Source organism: Odocoileus virginianus, chromosome 11 (assembly GCF_023699985.2).
Source record: "Odocoileus virginianus isolate 20LAN1187 ecotype Illinois chromosome 11, Ovbor_1.2, whole genome shotgun sequence".
NCBI classification, from domain to species: Eukaryota; Metazoa; Chordata; class Mammalia; order Artiodactyla; family Cervidae; genus Odocoileus; species Odocoileus virginianus.
The window spans coordinates 70852880-70869830 of NC_069684.1; the positions used below are offsets into that span (position 1 = coordinate 70852880).

Genomic DNA, 16951 nt, shown 5'->3' on the forward strand with positions numbered 1-16951 from the left:
GGACGCTGGGCCATGGGCTCCGGCCCAGGGGCAGGCCACTGCTCGGGGGACGCTGGGCCAGGGGCTCCGGCCCAGGGGCACGCCACATCTCAGGAGAGGCATATGAGAACGATGGGGGGGCGCCCGGAAGACAGAGGCCCCAGGACACCTGGCCCGGGCGGTGGTGGTCAGGCCACCGGAGAGGCTGAGGACGGCCTTCAAGGCCTGTCTGCCCCAGCCGCTCACAACCATCACGCCACCAAGCTTCCTTCTCCAGTAACGTCCTTTTCCCACAGGCACTGATTACACATGAGGCCTGGGGGGCGCCCCCCCAACTCCACCCCGGAGCTTTCTGGGGCAGAAACTCAGAGTGCTGTGATGTCTGCACAGAGACCCCCAGAGTCCCCCCGACCCCTTCGGCCTCCAGAGAGGACAGGAGGTGCCGCAGCAAGAGCGGCCGCCCTGCCCCTCCAGACTCTCAAAGGGGCCGGCACCTGCATGAACCCCTGTGTGCCACGGCCCGGGGTACAGCGGTGGCCTCCGGTCCCGAGAGGAGCTGCAGCGAAGCAGCGTCTGCTCCAACATCCCTGTCGTGTGCTCCTCCGTTCTGCCCCTCTTCCCCTTTGCCCTCCGTGAAGACCCACAGCTGCGGCGGCTGACAGACCTGGACTCTATTTCGCTGTGGGACCCCAGGCGGGTCATTTAACCCCGGGGAACCTTACTGTCCTCACCAGCAAAGCGGGCAGAAAGGGGGCTGCTGTGAGGCTTTGATGAGACGCACAGAGGAGGCACAGAGTCGGGACCTTAGTAAACCTCAGGTCTTGCTCGTCTCCTCCCAAATTCAACCTCAAAAGCCCAACGCAGATCCCCACCAACATGGTTCCTGGCCCCTGCCCTCCAGTTTGGTGACCGGCTGCCTGTAGGAGGTGAGGGGATTAAGGCTGGCAGAATCAATGTTGAGAACCAAGCCCTGATCCACCCTCTGCGTCCATGGTCTTGGGGCACACCACCCAACCTCTCAACACAAGCTTCCTCCCCTGGGAAGCAGCTGGCCCCTCACGCGTGCCAGCAAACTGGAAAGTTCTCATGGCCAGATGTGAGGCATTAGACACAGCCAGGAGGCGTGGTTTGCAGCCGGACATTCTCAGGGTGGTCTTGGGGAGAACAAACCTGGACACCGAACTAGAAAACAGCACGACGCTGAGAACTCTGGGAGGTGAGTGTGAAAGGAGACGTGAACAGATCCAAGGTAAGGGGGCATCTGGGAAGCGGGAATGGGAGTCAGGTCTGTGCAGTTACCGTTGGGCCAGAAATACTGGAGGTCTGTGCCCTAGTTCTGCTGTGCTGGCCTTGACCATTCTCCACATCAACCCGCTCTTACACCTTCCTCCCTACCTCCCAAGAAGTCAGAGACTCACTCGGTTGGGGGAGCACAAAGGTCAGCTACATCAGACAGAACCCAGACCCTTCCCCGGGACCCCTGGCAGCAACTCGGGCCACGGCGGCTACAGACAGCACCAAGCCCCAGGCCTCTCCTGCACCCACCCCAGGGTACTCAGGACTGATTCCCAGCCCTGAAGGCAGCAGCATCCAGAACACAGCAGGGAAAATACAGGGCACCATGCCCATAGCCCCGAGTGGGCTCAGGGACACACACTAACCAAACTCTCCCCCTTTATCTACACAGACACAAGCCCGGCCTGCACTCAGGAGGCCTGGGGAGGCCCTTCCGTCCTCCACCTCTGGCATCAGTTTGTCAACATCAGCTTTTGTGCAGGAGACTGCTCACTCCTTTCTATACATGAATTAAATATATTATCTGTCTTTATGCTGAGTCACAGGACATTCACAGTACAGTGGTGGGGGGGGGGGGGCACTTATGGGGAAGCCAAGACCCTCTAGGGCCGCTCCTCAGGCGGAAGGGGGTTGGGCAGGCGGCCTGGCCTCCCTTTGGCCTTGACATCTAAGACCCAGCCCAGTGTTGAGACTTTGGGAATACAAGAGGCGTGCTCCATAGGGGGGTAGAGGCGCCTTCTCGGGGGCCATGGCCCTGCACACTCCCGGTACCCTGGGGCTCAGGGTAAGAGCTGACCCCATCCCACCCCACCTTCCTGCACCTCAGACTGTGGGCGCGGTCTCCTCTGGGCATGGGGAGGCTCCAGACAGGCCAGAGCAAGGACAGAGCCACGGGCACTGGGGAGGAGGAGGGAGGCTGTGCTAACACCACAGAGCTAGGGCCGGCCTGGCACCAGGCTCAGGGTGAGCCTGCACACCCGGGAGCTGCCCGCAGGACGCTGGTGCAGGGCGGACCCACCAGCACCTGGGGATGGTGAGCAGGAAGAGCTCTGGGGAGAGGGCAGACAGGTAGGAGCGGGAGGCAGAGCTCCCAGGGCAGTGCGTGCTCTCCCGCCTGCAGTTTAAGGCAATCCCGCTCAGACTTGGGGGGAGGGTGGGCTCCTCAAAGCTGCAGGAGCGCGGCTGGGGGCCAGGGCCCCGCGGGACTCGGCTGGGCCCCCAGCAGCACACAGGGCCCCTGGCGGGGAGCGGAGCGATGGGAGAGGGGGTGTGGCTCTGTCCCTTTGCAGACACCCGCCCCCTCAGGTGGGAGGGGCTTTGGCACAAACGTTGGCACTCAGGGTTCCAAAGTCCCAGACCAGGTGCCATGTCACTTCCTGCCCTCGGAGGGGAAACTGGGGGAAGATGTGCAGGCTCCCAGGGGGCCTGAAAGGGTCTCGACCAAACTGGTGAGGCAGGCAGGCAGGCAGGCAGGCCCCCAGGCGGTCGGCGGGCACGGTGGTGCCCGTATCCAGGGCACAGCGCTCAGCCCGGCCTCTGGACTCCCCGGTCCGTGTGGGCTCCCCGCGGGTGCCCCAGGGCTTCAAGGTGGGAAAGGGCCTGAGGTCTTCTCTGCCCACCGCCTCTTCCCAGGGAAGCAGCTCATGCCTGGCCCCAGGGCAGGTGGTGGAGGGGCTGGTGCCTGGGCCAAGGCCACCGGGGAGGCATGTGGGAAGCAGGGAGAGGAAGCAGCCACGGCCAGCAGGGCTGCCCGAGGTCTCCTGGGCCGGCCACTAGCCCGCACTCGTCTGTCCTCCGAGGCCGCGCGGGCCCCATCCCGCCGCAGCTCTGCATAGAGTGACCTCTCGCCCCTGGGCCACAGCAGGGCGGGTGCAGCTCAGAAGATGCTCTGCCGCCGGTTTTTCCCTCGCCCTGGAAAACGGAAGGAAAGATGTGGGGCTGCAAGGAGCAGGCGGGGGCCAAGATCGCCTGAGATCAGCAGGGGTGGACTGCTCTGCCAGACCCAGCAAGAGTATGTACTCGGGAGCTGGTCAGTCCTGAGGTCTAATCCCATCCCTTCTGCTCACCAGCTGTGTGAAACTGCAACTCAACCTCCCATAGCCTCAGTCTCCTTGCCTGAGAAATGGGGAGTGTTAGCCAATGGTATCAACTTCAAGGAAAATTTTAGGATTAAATAAGATGCTACATGGAAAGCACTTATCACGTCTGAGGCCATCAGCTAGCCTGGAAATAAGTACAGTTCTCCCAAGATAGAGGCTACATACAGAGCTCAGAATTTGCCGAGAGAAGGCACCAGGAAACAGGCGCACCTTCCTGGGGCTACTGTCAGACGCAGCGCTCTGTCTGGACTGGGGGTTGAGGAGGAACACACAGGGAGGAAGCCTGGGCAGGAGATAAGGAAACCGGCCCTGCCCTCCTCCCTGCAGGTCCCCGGAAGACAGGATCCCCTGTCTCCCCGCCCTACCTCTGTTCCTCAAGGAGGCAAGCGCTGCCCACCCTGGCCTCCTCTAATAGGGGCGAGTGGTGGGGAGGACAGGCCCCTACCTGGCTGCTGGAAGGCCAGGCGCTGGTAGCCGGGATCCTTCTGGAGCTGGATCTCCTTCAGGGAGAAGAGGGAGGCGGCTGTGGGCAGAGAGGGCACAGGCCAGGAGATGGCTCAGTGAACAGGTCTCGCTCCTGCAGTCTGCGGCCCCTCGCCCATCATGCGCAGGGAGCTGGGGGCACCCCTTCAGTCAGGGCTGGCAGCCCCAGGATGACCGGGTGTGCTCCCCTTGTTACGAAGGAAAACCCGGCAGGGAGAGCCAGGATGCTCAGCCAGACCCGGGCCCTGGGCTCTGGGCTCTGGGCTCTGCTCCCTCCTCCCCCAGACCCGCTGCCCCTCTCCCAGGTCCAGGAAGGCCCCCCCAGCCTCCCCTTCACACTCACTGTCTTCAAGCTGGTGCACACGCTCCCCCAGAGACCGGAAGTAGGGGTGCCTCAGTGCCGCCTCTGCTGACACGCGGCTCTTGGATTCATACTGAAAGGCAGAGGGGGGTGGCTGCAGGGACCTCTAGGCTAAGTCCCCTAGTCCAGATGGAGGGCCAGTCTGAGCTGAGCAACCCCTGGGGTCAGCTGCTAGCCCAGCTCAAGACCGGCCCAGAGCCCAGGGTCCCAGGTCCCCAGCCACCAGGAGAGAACCAGACGTGGGACCTAAAGAGGATGACCTCCTTTGGGGATAGAGACACAGATGTGAAAGCATACACAGTTATAACGTGAGTACCAGCAATGCTAACAAGGAACAGCAACCATCACCCTTGCCGTGGGCTTACGCAAGACACGCACAGTTCAAAGTGTCTTCAACAACCTCACTTTATCCATCTTACAAGGTGTGAGTGATTCTACTGTGCAGTTGAGCGAAGCGAGGCACAGCTAAGTTCTGTAACCCTCCCACGGCTACGCAGCTAGGGTTTGAACTGGGGTTTCCGTTTGGAGCATGCCCGCTCTGAAGCCTGGGGAGGCCGGCGCTCCTCTCATACCGGTGGGCTGGGGGTCCCAGGGAGCCCTAACCTGGGCCCGGGGCTGGGGCTGGGGGCCAGGGTGTCGTCCTGAGGCTCAGCTCCCTGCCTGCTGGGCCCCGGCCGACAGGGAGCACACTCACCAGGAGGAGGCCGCTCAGGAGGTTGATGCCGTCAGGGTCCAACCTGCGGGAGGAAGGAGCTAGTGCAGGCCTGTGGGGGTGCGGCGGGCCCCAAGGCCGCTTCCCCGAGGGACTGTAAGGACCACAGCAGACAGGAGCGGGGAGGACAGGCTACCTGGGAGCATGGCTGAGGAGCGGCTGCGGGAGGTACCGGGGGAAGTTGTAGGCTCGGAACTCGGACAGGGCCATCACCCCGGGCCACGTCTCTTCCGTGGGGGTCCCTGGGGAGATGAGAAGGGGTTGGGAGGGTGAGAGGCCAGGGCTGAGGGTGACGTGGGGTGGGGGGCAAGGGAGGAGGTGGGGGCAGAGAGTGGTCGAGGCCACCGGGACCCCCACCCTGGAGGAGGATCTTGCCCGACCCAGGAAGCGTCCATGCTGGACGGGGTGCTGGTGCCCCCTCGAGGTGAGACGGAGGGAGAGGCAGGAGACTGACCGAGGAGTCGGAAGATGAGGTGTAGCTCCTCCTTGACCGTGGAGCCGGGGAAGAGCGGCCTCCCTGTGGCCATCTCGTAGTGGATGCAGCCCACACCCCTGCAGGAAGTGATGGGCAGGGCTGGTGTCAGCCTGGGGCTCCTTGCACCCGCGCTCCCTGGAGCTGCTCCCCCAGGATCCGCCACCACGGAGGCTCCAGTGGGTCATGGCATGGGGGTGGGGGCCCCTAAGGGTGCCGAGGCCCCTAGCACAGCACCCCCCCCCATGCTGTCTCCGTCTGGGGAGCCTCTGGGCTCCAGGACACTTTGAGCTCTCTCCCTTTCACTCTGTAGGCTTTGTGTCTGCATAGCCAGCACTCCTGTGGCGGCTCTTCAAGCTGCACTATCTCAAACTTTGTCCATCGTGTACCCACACAGGAAGACAGAAGTCCACAGATCCACTCTCCAAGGAAACCCCTGCAGACCACAGAGGCCATTCATCGCAGACCTGTGTTTTACCTGGAAACCTGGGCCAACTTTTCATTCTACACTGAATCCTGTGTGTGTTAATTTTAACACAAAAAGCATGCATCCCTTCTAAATTTTTCAGCAGAACTGATGCTTGGGGAAGATTCATCATATGCACTGTGGGAGCCCTCCTGCACCCTCTGGTGACCCTCTATGTACTCTTGGGGGGTATTTCAGAAGCACAGCCCAGCACAGTCTGTTGAGAACCAGGGAAACCCCAATGTAGCTTTGACTTAGTTCTCTGACATCCAGTTCAGTAGGATGCCACAGAGCTTTTATTCAAAGGAAGTTAGACAGCCCTTTGAAGAAGCCCGTGGGGCAGCAGAGGCGAGTCGGGACGTCCCACAGGCCGGCTTACCACATGTCGAGGGGGGTGGAGTACTCCGTGGACCCCAGCAGCACGTCGGGGGGCCTGTACCACAGGGTCACCACCTCATTGGAGTAGGTCTTCGTGGGCACTGACTTGGCCCGGGCCAGTCCTAGGAGCAAACCGTCACTACACCTCCCCGCTCCACGGCACCCGCATCCCGGAGAGATTGTCAGGTCCTCCCAGCCCCACAGGCTCTGGCCCTCACCAAAATCAGCCAGCTTCAGCTCCCCTCTCTCATTGATGAGCAGGTTCTGGGGCTTCAGGTCCCGGTGCAGGATCTTGCGGCGGTGGCAGTAGGCGAGGCCCCGGAGCAGCTGGAACATGAAAATCTGGAGGGAGAGAGGGAAGGGGGCAGCCCGAGGCTGGAGCACACCCCGAGGCGGGAGCACGCCCCACGGCGGGGGAGCAAGGGGGCCTGCACCTCTGCCCCGGGGCTGGGACGTGGTCGGGGACACGACCGGGTGCAGGTGAGGTACTGGAGGCTATCTGGTTCTCCTGCCCACCTGGATGCCCCGTCCTGGGCCCCACCCAGAGGGGAGGGCACCGGGCAGGCAGAGGAGGCAGGAGGGTGGGCAGGAGAGAGCACTCTAGCGGGGAGCTGAGAGGGGCCACTGTGGGTCGGGAAGCCCGCCCGGTGTGTGCACACAGAAGAGGCCATTCACTCCTCCGAGCTTCCCTGGAAGCTCCTCTTCACCCTGGCAGGGAACTCATGCTCTCAAGTGACAGATGTGCTAGAAGCAGGGAGGGTTATACCAGCCCCGGTGGGGGTGGTCCATGAACAGACGTGTTGGAAGTGGGGAGGGTTACACCGGCCCTGGAGGGGCGGTTCAGAAACAGATGTGTTGGAAGCGAGGAAGGTTACAGCAACTCTGGGTGGGGGCCGTCCATGGACAGATGTGTTGGAAGCGGGGAGGGTTGCACCAGCCCTGGAGGAGCGGTCCAGAAACAGATGTGTTGGAAGCAGGGAGGGTTACAGCAGCCCTGGGACGGGGCGGTCCATGGACAGATGTGCTGGGAGCGGGGAAGGTTATACCAGCCCTGGGGGGGGAGGGGGCGGTCCATGGACAGATGTGTTGGAAGTGGGGAGGGTTACACCAGCCCTGGGAGGGGCGGTCCATGGACAGATGTGCTGGAAGTGGGGAGGGTTACACCGACCCTGGGTGGGGGGGCGGTCCAGAAACAGATGCGTTGGAAGCCGGGAGGGTTACAGCAGCCCTGGGGGGGGGGGGGGGGGGGCGGTCCATGGACAGATGTGTTGGAAGTGGGGAGGGTTACACCAGCCCTGGGGGGGGGGGGGGGGGACGGTCCAAGGACAGATGTGCGGGGAGGGTTACGCCGGCCCTGGGGGGTGGGGGGCAGTCCGTGACAAGGAGGCTCTCACCTTGACGTTGTGCATGCTCATGAGGTTCCCACAGTGGTCCAGATACTGCTTCAGGTCTCGGTCCTGGAACACGGGGCCTGGCTCAGCCCCACACTGACCAATCCCTGGCCAGAAGCCCTCCCGTAGGCAGGGCCCAGCCGTCGAGTGGGAACTCCCGAGCCTGGGCCCTCGGCAGTCCCTGGCTGGGGCCTCTGGGGGCAGGCCGGGCCAGCCTGCCCCAGCCCCGCGCACTCACCAGGTACTCAAACACCAGGGTGAGCGAGCGCTCGGTGTGCACGAGGTCATGCAGCGTCACGATGTTGGCGTGCTTCAGGTTCCGCAGGAGAGACACTGCGGGCGACAGGTGCGCCTGAGCCCCGCCTGCCCCTCACCCTCTTCCGGGGATCCGCCTCGGAGGCCCCACCCCAGCCACGTCTCCTGGCCCCCGGTGCCCCCAGCCCGCAGGACCCCGGGGCGCACCCTCGCGGATGGCGGTGCAGGGCGCCCCCTCCTCATGCTCCAGCCGGATCTCCTTCAGGGCCACGAGGTTCTCCGTCAGTTTGCTGCGCCCCTTGAAGACCGTGGCATAGGTTCCCTGGGAGCAAGAACCGCACTCAGGGCCGGCTCTCCTCTGTCCAGCGCCCTCCTCTCTGTGCCTCTGCCTGGACCGTGAGGTGGGCCAGACTGCCCTGCCAACTGCAGGGGGAGATGGCAGCCCACTCCAGTGCTCCTGCCTGGGAAATCCCACGGACAGAGGAGCCTGGTGGGCTACAGTCCATGGGGTCGCAGAGAGGCGGACACAACTGAAGTGACTTGGCATGCATGCCCTGCCTACCCTCCCCACCCTCTACCCTTCACTGAAACTCACTTTCCTCCAAAGCCCGCTTGTCTGTGAAGCTGTCCCTAATTCCTCCCTGGTCAGAAGGAACGTCTCTCCTGTAAGCTCCCAGCAGGTGAGGTGCCCCTCTATAACAGCACTAGCTTTTTCTTCCTTATATTCTGCCAATGTTTACAGGCAGGTCTCCTCTGGCTTCCTAGAAGGATAGGGCTACACCCTCCTCCTCTCTGTAAACCACTGCCCACCCCCAGCCTGGAACACAAAGGCCAATGCAGTAATAATGGAAATAGCCAGTAAATACACAGCACAAAAGCTTATTCTAGGGACCTCCTCAGTCCTCACAGCACCCCATGAGGTAGAACAGTTACCACTTCCACTGACAGAGGGGGAAACCAAGGCACAGTGGGGAGGTCACCCCAGACCTCACCCCAGGCCACACAGCTAGCCAACAGTGGAGCTGGGACATGATCCCAGGCATGAAATACTTGCAGAATAAAAAGACTGCACTCTGCCCCAGAGTTCATCAGCCACTCCATCCTCAGGGCCTCTGCCAGGACCTGGGCCCACCTTAACACCTGCCAAAGGCAGGGCCAGACAGACTGCATGGCCAAGAGCATGGATGGCAGGAGCTGTGGGCAGGGGCGTGAGCACAGACCAGGGGAGGCTGGGGAGACCCCCTTCCTCCTCCTCGCCATCCTGCCTGGCAACCTGGCCTCTTACCTCTCCCAGCTTGTCTAGTTTCACGTATGTTTCCAGTTTCCCAAAGCCGATATCTGACTGAGAGAGAGACAAAGGGTCCGTGAGCCTGGAGGCCCCCACATCAGTCAACCTCCCCACCCCGGGCTCCAGGTGGGAAGGGAACGAGACCCTGTGGGTCCGAGGCGAGCGGGGGAGGGCAGTGCCAGTCGTTCTCTCCCCCTCTTCTCTCTGTCCCTGGGAGTGAGTTACTTTCTCCCGTGGCAGTGCAGGGACCCAGGGTGTTGGCCTGGGATTGCCACATGCCTTCATCACCTGTCTCCATCCTGCTCAGAAGCCCCTCAAGGACAAGAACCGTGCCTTTTCTGTCACCGCACTGTGAGTGTCCAGTTCAGAACCCGCCTCCCTACAGCCTCCCATAAGCACACTTGCTCTCACTCAGCACTACCCAACCCTTGAAAGAACAGATTCCCGGGACCCACCACCCAGAGTCTGATTCTGTAGGCATCTGGATGGGGGATCAGAATCTGTGTTTTGTAAGATGCTCCCACGGAAATCTGACAGGCCAAGACTTGGAAACACGTGCCAACTTGCTTACTGATCTCATCTCAGTGAAGACTCTGGAACCCAGAGTGGGCTTGGAGCCCAGCTCCATCACTGGTGGGACCCAAATAGGCAATGGAGGCTGACAAGGGAAGATCTGCTGTGGGAATCCTCTCTGGCCAGCAGGTGGCGCCAGAGGCCCAGAAACCTCGCAGGAAACCGCTGCAGGCCTCAGCTGGCACAGGCGAATCCAGGACCGCGCGGGGGCGTGGGCGGCCATTCTGGTGACCTCTGACCCTCTTAGGACTCACCAGGGACGCGCGGCGGGACATCCGGGTGAGCGGTCTGGGCAAGTCTGGGCTCTCCAGCTGCAGCTTCTGTAGGAATTCCTGGGGCAGGCGGATGTCCACGGGCAGAGAGAGCCTCTTACTGATGTCCTGCGGGGGCCAGGATGAGACAAGGTGCCCGAGTCTGCTCCCGGGCAGCCAGCGCTTGTGGGGCCTGCGTCTCCCACCCTGGGTCTCGCCTTCCCTGTGACCAGTCCTAGCAGGGTTGGATCATGGGCGGGGATTGCGTCAAAGTTGTGCTCGGAGACGAACATGACATCCAGGCGGTGCTGGGTGATCTCGGGAGGTCCCGAGTGCTCTCTGGGCCTCAGAGCCACCATCTGTAGCATGGGATTCCTGTAGACACTGTGCTTTGGTAAGCCTGTTTTTCATACATTTGGGCACATGGATATGGGCATAAGAACAGTAGTCAAATTGTCTAGCCCTTGCTGTGTACCAGGAATGTTCTGAGCACGTGCCATATATTAACTGATTTCATCTTCATCATGATCATTGTAACAAAAGGAGACTGTGTTATGCAGAGGCTGAGTAACCTGCTCAAAGTTACAGATTTAATCAATAGCAGAGCTGGGATTTGAACCTCTGAAGTCTGGCCCCAAGGCAACCACCTTCCTGGGCACACACACTTGTGGATGTGTCTCTTATCACATCCACAGCATAGAGCCCGGAGCCCCTCACCTCCATGGAGAAGCGGCGTTGGTTCTGCCGCCGGTACTGCACGCCTGGGGATGGCTGCCCGCGGTCCTCCCCACTGTCTGTGGGGGAGAAGGTGCCGGACTCTGGCTGGGGGTCTCCATCAAGAGGACCAAGCTGCAGGTCTGAAGGGAGAGGCATCAGCTACCCTCCCGGCCTCTGCCCCGGGGTGGGGGCAGAGTGGGGAGTCCAGTCCACCCTGACCTCTGTCCTTCCCCACCAGGGCCAGTTGTGCTGGTGTGTGGGAAGGCAGGGGAGGGGAGGGGTGGGGAAAGGGCCCCAGACCCCTCACCCTCGTTGCGCCGGTTGTGGAGCTGGTTGAACTGCTCTGTGAACTCCGCCAAGGACTCCTCGATGGTCTCCGTGCGGGGCACGGATAGGGAGAAGCGGCGCTTAAAGTTCTTCATCTTGTTCATGATCAGCAGGGAGCAGCAGCAGGTCCTGGGACAGGAGATGTGAAAACAGGTGAAAACGGATAAGAACGGTGAGAACGGTAAGAATGGATGAGAACGGTGAGAATGGTGAGAACGGGTGAGAAGGTGAGAACGGGTGAGACCGGCTGAGAACGTGTGAGAATGGTGAGAATGGATGAGAACGGTAAGAATGGGCGAGAATGGGCGAGAACGGGCAAGAACGGTGAGAACAGGCAAGAACAGTGAGAATGATGAGAACGGGTGAGAACAGATGAGAATGGTGAGAATGGGTGAGAATGGTGAGAACGGGTGAGAATGGATGAGAACGGTGAGAATGGGTGTGAACGGTGAGAATGGGTAAGAATGGTGAGAACGGGCGAGAACGGGTGTAACGTGAGGATGAGAATGGTGAGAACGGGTGTGAACGGTGAGAACGATGAGAACGGTGAGAACGGGTGTGAACGGTGAGAACAGGTGTGAACGGTGAGAACGGGCGAGAATGGTGAGAACGGTGAGAATGGGTGAGAATGATGAGAACGGGTGAGAACAGATGAGAATGGTGAGAACGGCCGAGAACGGTGAGAACAGGCGAGAACGGTGAGAACGGGTGAGAACGGTGAGAACGGGTGAGAATGATGAGAACGGGTGAGAGCAGATGAGAATGGTGAGAACAGGGGAGAGTGGTGAGAACGGGTGAGAACAGTGAGAACGGGTAAGAATGGATGAGAATGGTGAGAATGGGTGTGAATGGGCGAGAACTGTGAGAACGGCGAGAACGGTGAGAACGGGTGAGAATGATGAGAACGGGGGAGAATGGTGAGAATGGGTGAGAACGGTGAGAACGGGTAAGAATGGATGAGAATGGTGAGAACGGGTGTGAACGGGCGAGAACTGTGAGAACGGATGAGAATGGTGAGAACGGGTGTGAACGGGCGAGAACTGTGAGAACCGGTGAGAACGGGTGAGAACAGGTGAGAACGGGTGTGAACGGTGAGAACGGGTGAGAACGTGCAGTGGGTCTCGTTGACACCAAGTGAGAATCCTGGGTCTTCCCATCAAGCTCTGACAATCACCCTGCACTTGGGGGCCAGGGCGACATGTTGCTAACCATCTTCCTTCCTGGGAATCTTATCCCCTCTGGATTCCCTGCCCCTGGGGAGACATTCACAGGTATAACAGGAAGGTATAACAGGATATAACAGGAAGCAGAGAAAAGTATTGCTCACAATAGTGATTTGATGAGCCAATAGGATCCTGAAGGTCTCCCCAGGGCTGGACAGTAGCCTTTTAGCTGCTGGAGGCCTAGAGAGTTCTGGAAGGAGGCTGGGGGGGGGGGGGGCGGCGGTGCAGGGGGGACACCAGAGCCTGGTGGCCCCTGGGCCAGCAGCTCTTTACCAACTTAGGTGAAGGAGACCGAATATGCAGTCTGGCCCAAACATTTTCATCCTAATACTGACACCTAGAAGCCCCTCTCCAGTTTGCTGTGAGTTCCCTGGAGACAGGAAAAGAGAGGAAAGGGATGAGGGGAGGATGTGTGCATCCGAGCTGGCCCTGCTCCCATCTCTCCTGCTGAAATAAGGGAGGTCTGGAGCAGCTGAATGTCTCAGGGAAAAGACAGAAATTTGCCGGCAACAGACAGGGCCCCGTGGGGAGAGGACACAGAGCACTGTCTGCCCTTCCCATACAGAAGCCAGCAGGCAGGGCATCCACTGCAGTGAAGACCATGAAGCAGCGGGGCAGGCTGTCTGCTCACCCCAGGGCCCCTTCCCCAGCCAGTTCCCTGCCTAGGCTCCGCAGCCGTCTTGGACTCTGAGAAGGGGACACCCTGCTGGCCTCTCAGTGGGACTGGTGCCACTGCTTCTTCACACCGACTCTTCCTTCTCTGTTCTGCCCTGAAAACTCAGAGTGGAGCTGTCACGCCTCCCCCTCCCCTTTCCTTCCCTTCCCTTCCCTTCCTTTCCCTTCCCTCCCCTCCCCTCCCCTCCCCTTCCCTCCCCTTCCCTTCCCTCCGTGGTTTCATAAGCTTCCAGTGTGTCCGCCCCCTCATTCTGCTCTGCCCACTTCTCCCTCGGCTACAGTGGGGCCAGGATCAAGAGGCCTCACCAGGCACACCCAACCCCCAACGCCTGCCAAGAAGCCATCAGGGCCAGCCCTGCGAGAAAGGGACCACCCTGCACTCTCTCCGGATTTCACCCATGCACCAAGCATGGCCCCTCCCCAGAGGATGCTCTCAGCACTGTCACTGGCCAGTAACCAGTTGCCAAGGCAACCAGGCCCCTCCTGAATCCTGGTTTAAGGGATGATGGGTCAGTAACATGTTTACTTTGCATAATGATCACATCCTTCTGTCCTCAGCCAGCCTGGAAAGGGTCCTTCCCCTGGCTCCTGGCTGCCCCCAAAGGCAGCTAAGTTGAGACCCTCCAGCTCTCCTGAGCCCAGACCCCCTGCTTCCTCGGGCTGGCACCTCTCAGAGTATAGGCCTCAGGTCCACACTGCCCGCTGAGCCTATCTCTGCCAGTGGGCCCTGAAGTCTCCCTCAGTTCAGCCCAACAAACGAAGAGCCAGGCCCTGGGGCTAGTGGTGAGTGAAGGCTGGTCCCTCTTCTCAAGGGACTTGGGGCTGTGAGGGCTCCTGAGGTGAGAAGGTAGCCGAGAACTCCTCTTGCAGCTTCCCTGCAAACCTCACCAGCCTGGAACTTCCCTGCTTCTCCATCTCCAAGCTCATCCCCATCAGTCAACCTCAGCCACTCCTCCAGGCTCCGTGTGATGTCCCGAGCCCACAGTCTGCAGGATTCTCAAGGACAGAAAGCTCCCAGAGGCTGCCAGCCACCTCACTCTTGTGTGGAGCTCGCAGGGAAATAGGAGCAGGAACGGGGGCTTCCTGATGGAGGCAGCATGTAGGTTCCAGTGACAGGAGGACCTCGACATGCCCTGCGTGTTTGCTCATACCTCCCACACGACGGGAGAGTAGAGATCTCCCCATTGCACAGACCACCTGTTTACAAGTTGGCTGAACATCAGCATCAGCAAGGAGCGTCAGAAAAAATTCCAATTGCTCGGTTTCACTCTCAGATTCTAGAACTGAGGCTCTGAGAGTGGTGCCTGGGAAAATGTGTTTTTAAAAACCATCCCCAGTGGTCTGAACATTGGAGCCATGGTTGGGAAGTAGCTGAGGTCCAGGTAAGGGATGGACTCTGCCCAGGTTTCCAGATGGCCCTAATGTGCTGAGATGGGGAATCCGGGGGGGGGGGGGGGGGGAACCACAGGAAGGTGGAGTGAACGCTGAGCGGAGGGTGAGGACCCCCCCCCCCCCAGGAGGGGAGGAAATGACTGCATTGCACAAACTGATGCCCCAAGCTCAGTCATGATCATCCTAGTGGGTGGCGGAACTGGGCACTGGGCTTCCTGAGGTCTGTGTTCCACCAAGGGGGGGCCAGTCATGCCCTCTTCCAGAAACAGGGCTTCTCATAAAGCCATCCTACAGTCTGGGATTTATGGGATGGCAGGTTGAGTTGGTGACTCAGGAATCCACCAGGAGCTGCCATAAATCTGATGCCCTTGCTCTTGCCTGGAGGGGAGTGGGAGGGAAACTCATCAGAAGCCTTGTGGGAGGGAAGTCCCCAATTTCTACAAGACAAAGGAGAACCAGCCTGAATCCCACCCGCCCTTCTCGTGGCTAAGTTGGGAGCAAGGAGCCACCAGTGGGACCAGGAGGCATGGAAAGAGTGAAACTGGAGACTTAAGCGGGAATGCGGAGCCAAGCGATGCAGACAACACAGGGGACCAGCTGCTCTCAGTGGCCTGAGAAGAGACAGAGGGGAAGTGGCTGCCACTGCAGCAGCAGCGATGGGGGCGAGACATCAGGATGGGCCTCCTGATGGCGGCCGGGGGGCAGGCGGCGGTAACCACCGAAGAGAGTGGACGCTGCTCTCCGATGGGGACAATTGGGGCATTGAACCCAGCAGGGTCTGAGTGCGACAGGGCAGACTGGGCAGTGAATGATCTGTTGTTTCCTAGCTCAGGACACAAGATGCCTCTGTCACTTCTTTCTTGGGAGCGTCAGCTCCTCAGATTTGAGGGTCAAGGGGGAAGGGAGACAGGAAAAAGGCCTGTTACCTTCGTGCAGTCTGCCCCTCACCCGCATCAGAGGACAGAACAGCTCAGTGTCACCCAGCCTGAAGCCAGCCCAGGGCTGGGCACAGTGTGGCCTTTGTCCCCAGGGCCAGGGAGCCATCTGGGGCTGTCCCCGGGCGACCGGTGCCAGGGGAAGAGGGAGATGTGCGTTCAGAGATGCTGGCCTGGCTGGGTGTGGGGGTTGTTGAAGAAGCAGTTCCCCTCGGGAGCTGCAGGGATGGAAGGCAGACCCTAGCCCGTCTTCCTGCCCAAGTGAGTCCATTAAGTTCTTGCCTAACTGCCATCACTTCCTCCTGGCACACACCAGCCAGCCAGAGAAGTGCCAGAGAAGTGCGTCGCACAGGATGAAGGGGGAGCTGGGCCAGGAGGACACTGACACTTCTCCAGAGGCCGCTGTGAGAAAGGGCTGGGCTCCTGGAGTGCTAGCCAGAGTGGGCAGTCACAGAGCCAGCATCCCAATCCTCACTGGCTCCCAGAGGGGAACTGACTTGCTCAAAATCATGCAGCAACTTCCTGGCTGTTTCCAAGTGCACAAACTCCGTGACCACATCTCTCCTTTCTTCTCCTAGCTGGAACTTCCCCCCTGCCCCTCCAGAGGCCCAGGTTGTAAGAGCTGTTCTCTGCCTCCCAGGTCTCCTCCACCCTCACCCCAAATTCAAAGCCAGACAACCCCAGATGGCAGTTCTGGGCTACCACTAGCGGCCGATGACTGCGTGCAGCCATCACTCGTAGTGACACCATTGCTCATATTTCAGCTCTAGTCTTTCATCCCATGAACACCTAATACGTGCCAGGCGCTGTTGCTGACCCTGATAATCTACTTGTGAACAAAATGGGCACTAATCCTGTCCTCATGGTGCTGACACTCTAATGGGGGTTGGGAGAGGTAGCAGACAATATAATTAAATAAAATACACAACATGTTAGATGGCGACAAGTACAAGGGAGAAAAAACAGGAAAGAGATGGGGTGTGAGAGGCGAGGTGTTGCAGTTTTAAATACGGTGATCAGGAAGTCCTCCTTGAGAAGGTGGCATCTTCTGAGGAAACTTCTGAGAAGGCACTGGGGAGGAGGCTAGTCGTACAGAATCCGGGGGAAGCAGGTAACAGGGAAACGGCAGGTGCAAAGGTCCTGAGGCAGAAGTGAGTTTGGGGTGATCTGGGAGCAGCAGATCATGCTGGGTCCCCGTGGCATCTGGGAGGGTCTGAGGGGATGAGTGATCTGATCGGGTTTAGGTTCTAACAGGCTCCCTCTGACTGCAGCACGGAGGCTGCAGGGAGGCTGGCCAGGAGGCGACAGTGACGGGGGTGATGGCCGGGGTCAGGGCGGCAGAGCGGAGGTGGGGAGAAGCGCTGGCTCCTGGGTGTGTCGCAGAGGGGCAGCCGGAGGGATCTGCTGACAGACTGCAAACGGGGGGTGAGAAAAGAGCCCCGCGGGGCTCCGTAGGGGTTGGCCTGAGCCAGGGAAGCACGGGCAGCCACTGTGGGGGTGACAGGTGCTGGGAGCAGAGGCCTGGTGGGTTTGGGGCATGAGCTTTACATTCGCTGATGCCTGAGTGGGGGTGCCAAGTTGACACAAGGAAGGCACTCAGAAAATGTTAGCTCTCTTCTCTCTTTTTTTTTTCCCTCGGCTTCAAGCACAGATGTAAAAATATATCAGAAAGGAGGCC

The 16951-nt window shown here is 60.1% G+C and overlaps 1 protein-coding gene across 3 annotated transcripts in view; it reads right to left on the minus strand.

Annotated features, from left to right (window-relative positions):
• Window positions 1-1771: 1771 nt before the first annotated feature.
• Window positions 1772-16951, minus strand: part of CDK18 (cyclin dependent kinase 18) — a 32345-nt gene continuing 17165 nt past the window's right edge. For all 3 annotated transcript variants that reach the window (XM_020891704.2, XM_070474600.1, XM_070474601.1), the window contains exons 2-16: window positions 11029-11177; window positions 10722-10861; window positions 10008-10133; window positions 9178-9234; window positions 8100-8214; window positions 7876-7970; window positions 7641-7703; window positions 6465-6588; window positions 6248-6368; window positions 5385-5482; window positions 5067-5172; window positions 4913-4955; window positions 4201-4291; window positions 3820-3897; window positions 1772-3186 (exon numbers count right to left, since the gene is read on the minus strand). In XM_020891704.2, coding sequence (XP_020747363.2) covers window positions 3152-3186; window positions 3820-3897; window positions 4201-4291; window positions 4913-4955; window positions 5067-5172; window positions 5385-5482; window positions 6248-6368; window positions 6465-6588; window positions 7641-7703; window positions 7876-7970; window positions 8100-8214; window positions 9178-9234; window positions 10008-10133; window positions 10722-10861; window positions 11029-11152 — 1416 coding nt within the window. In that variant the 5' untranslated portion in view covers window positions 11153-11177 and the 3' untranslated portion in view covers window positions 1772-3151. The remainder of the gene's footprint in view (window positions 3187-3819; window positions 3898-4200; window positions 4292-4912; window positions 4956-5066; window positions 5173-5384; window positions 5483-6247; window positions 6369-6464; window positions 6589-7640; window positions 7704-7875; window positions 7971-8099; window positions 8215-9177; window positions 9235-10007; window positions 10134-10721; window positions 10862-11028; window positions 11178-16951) is intronic.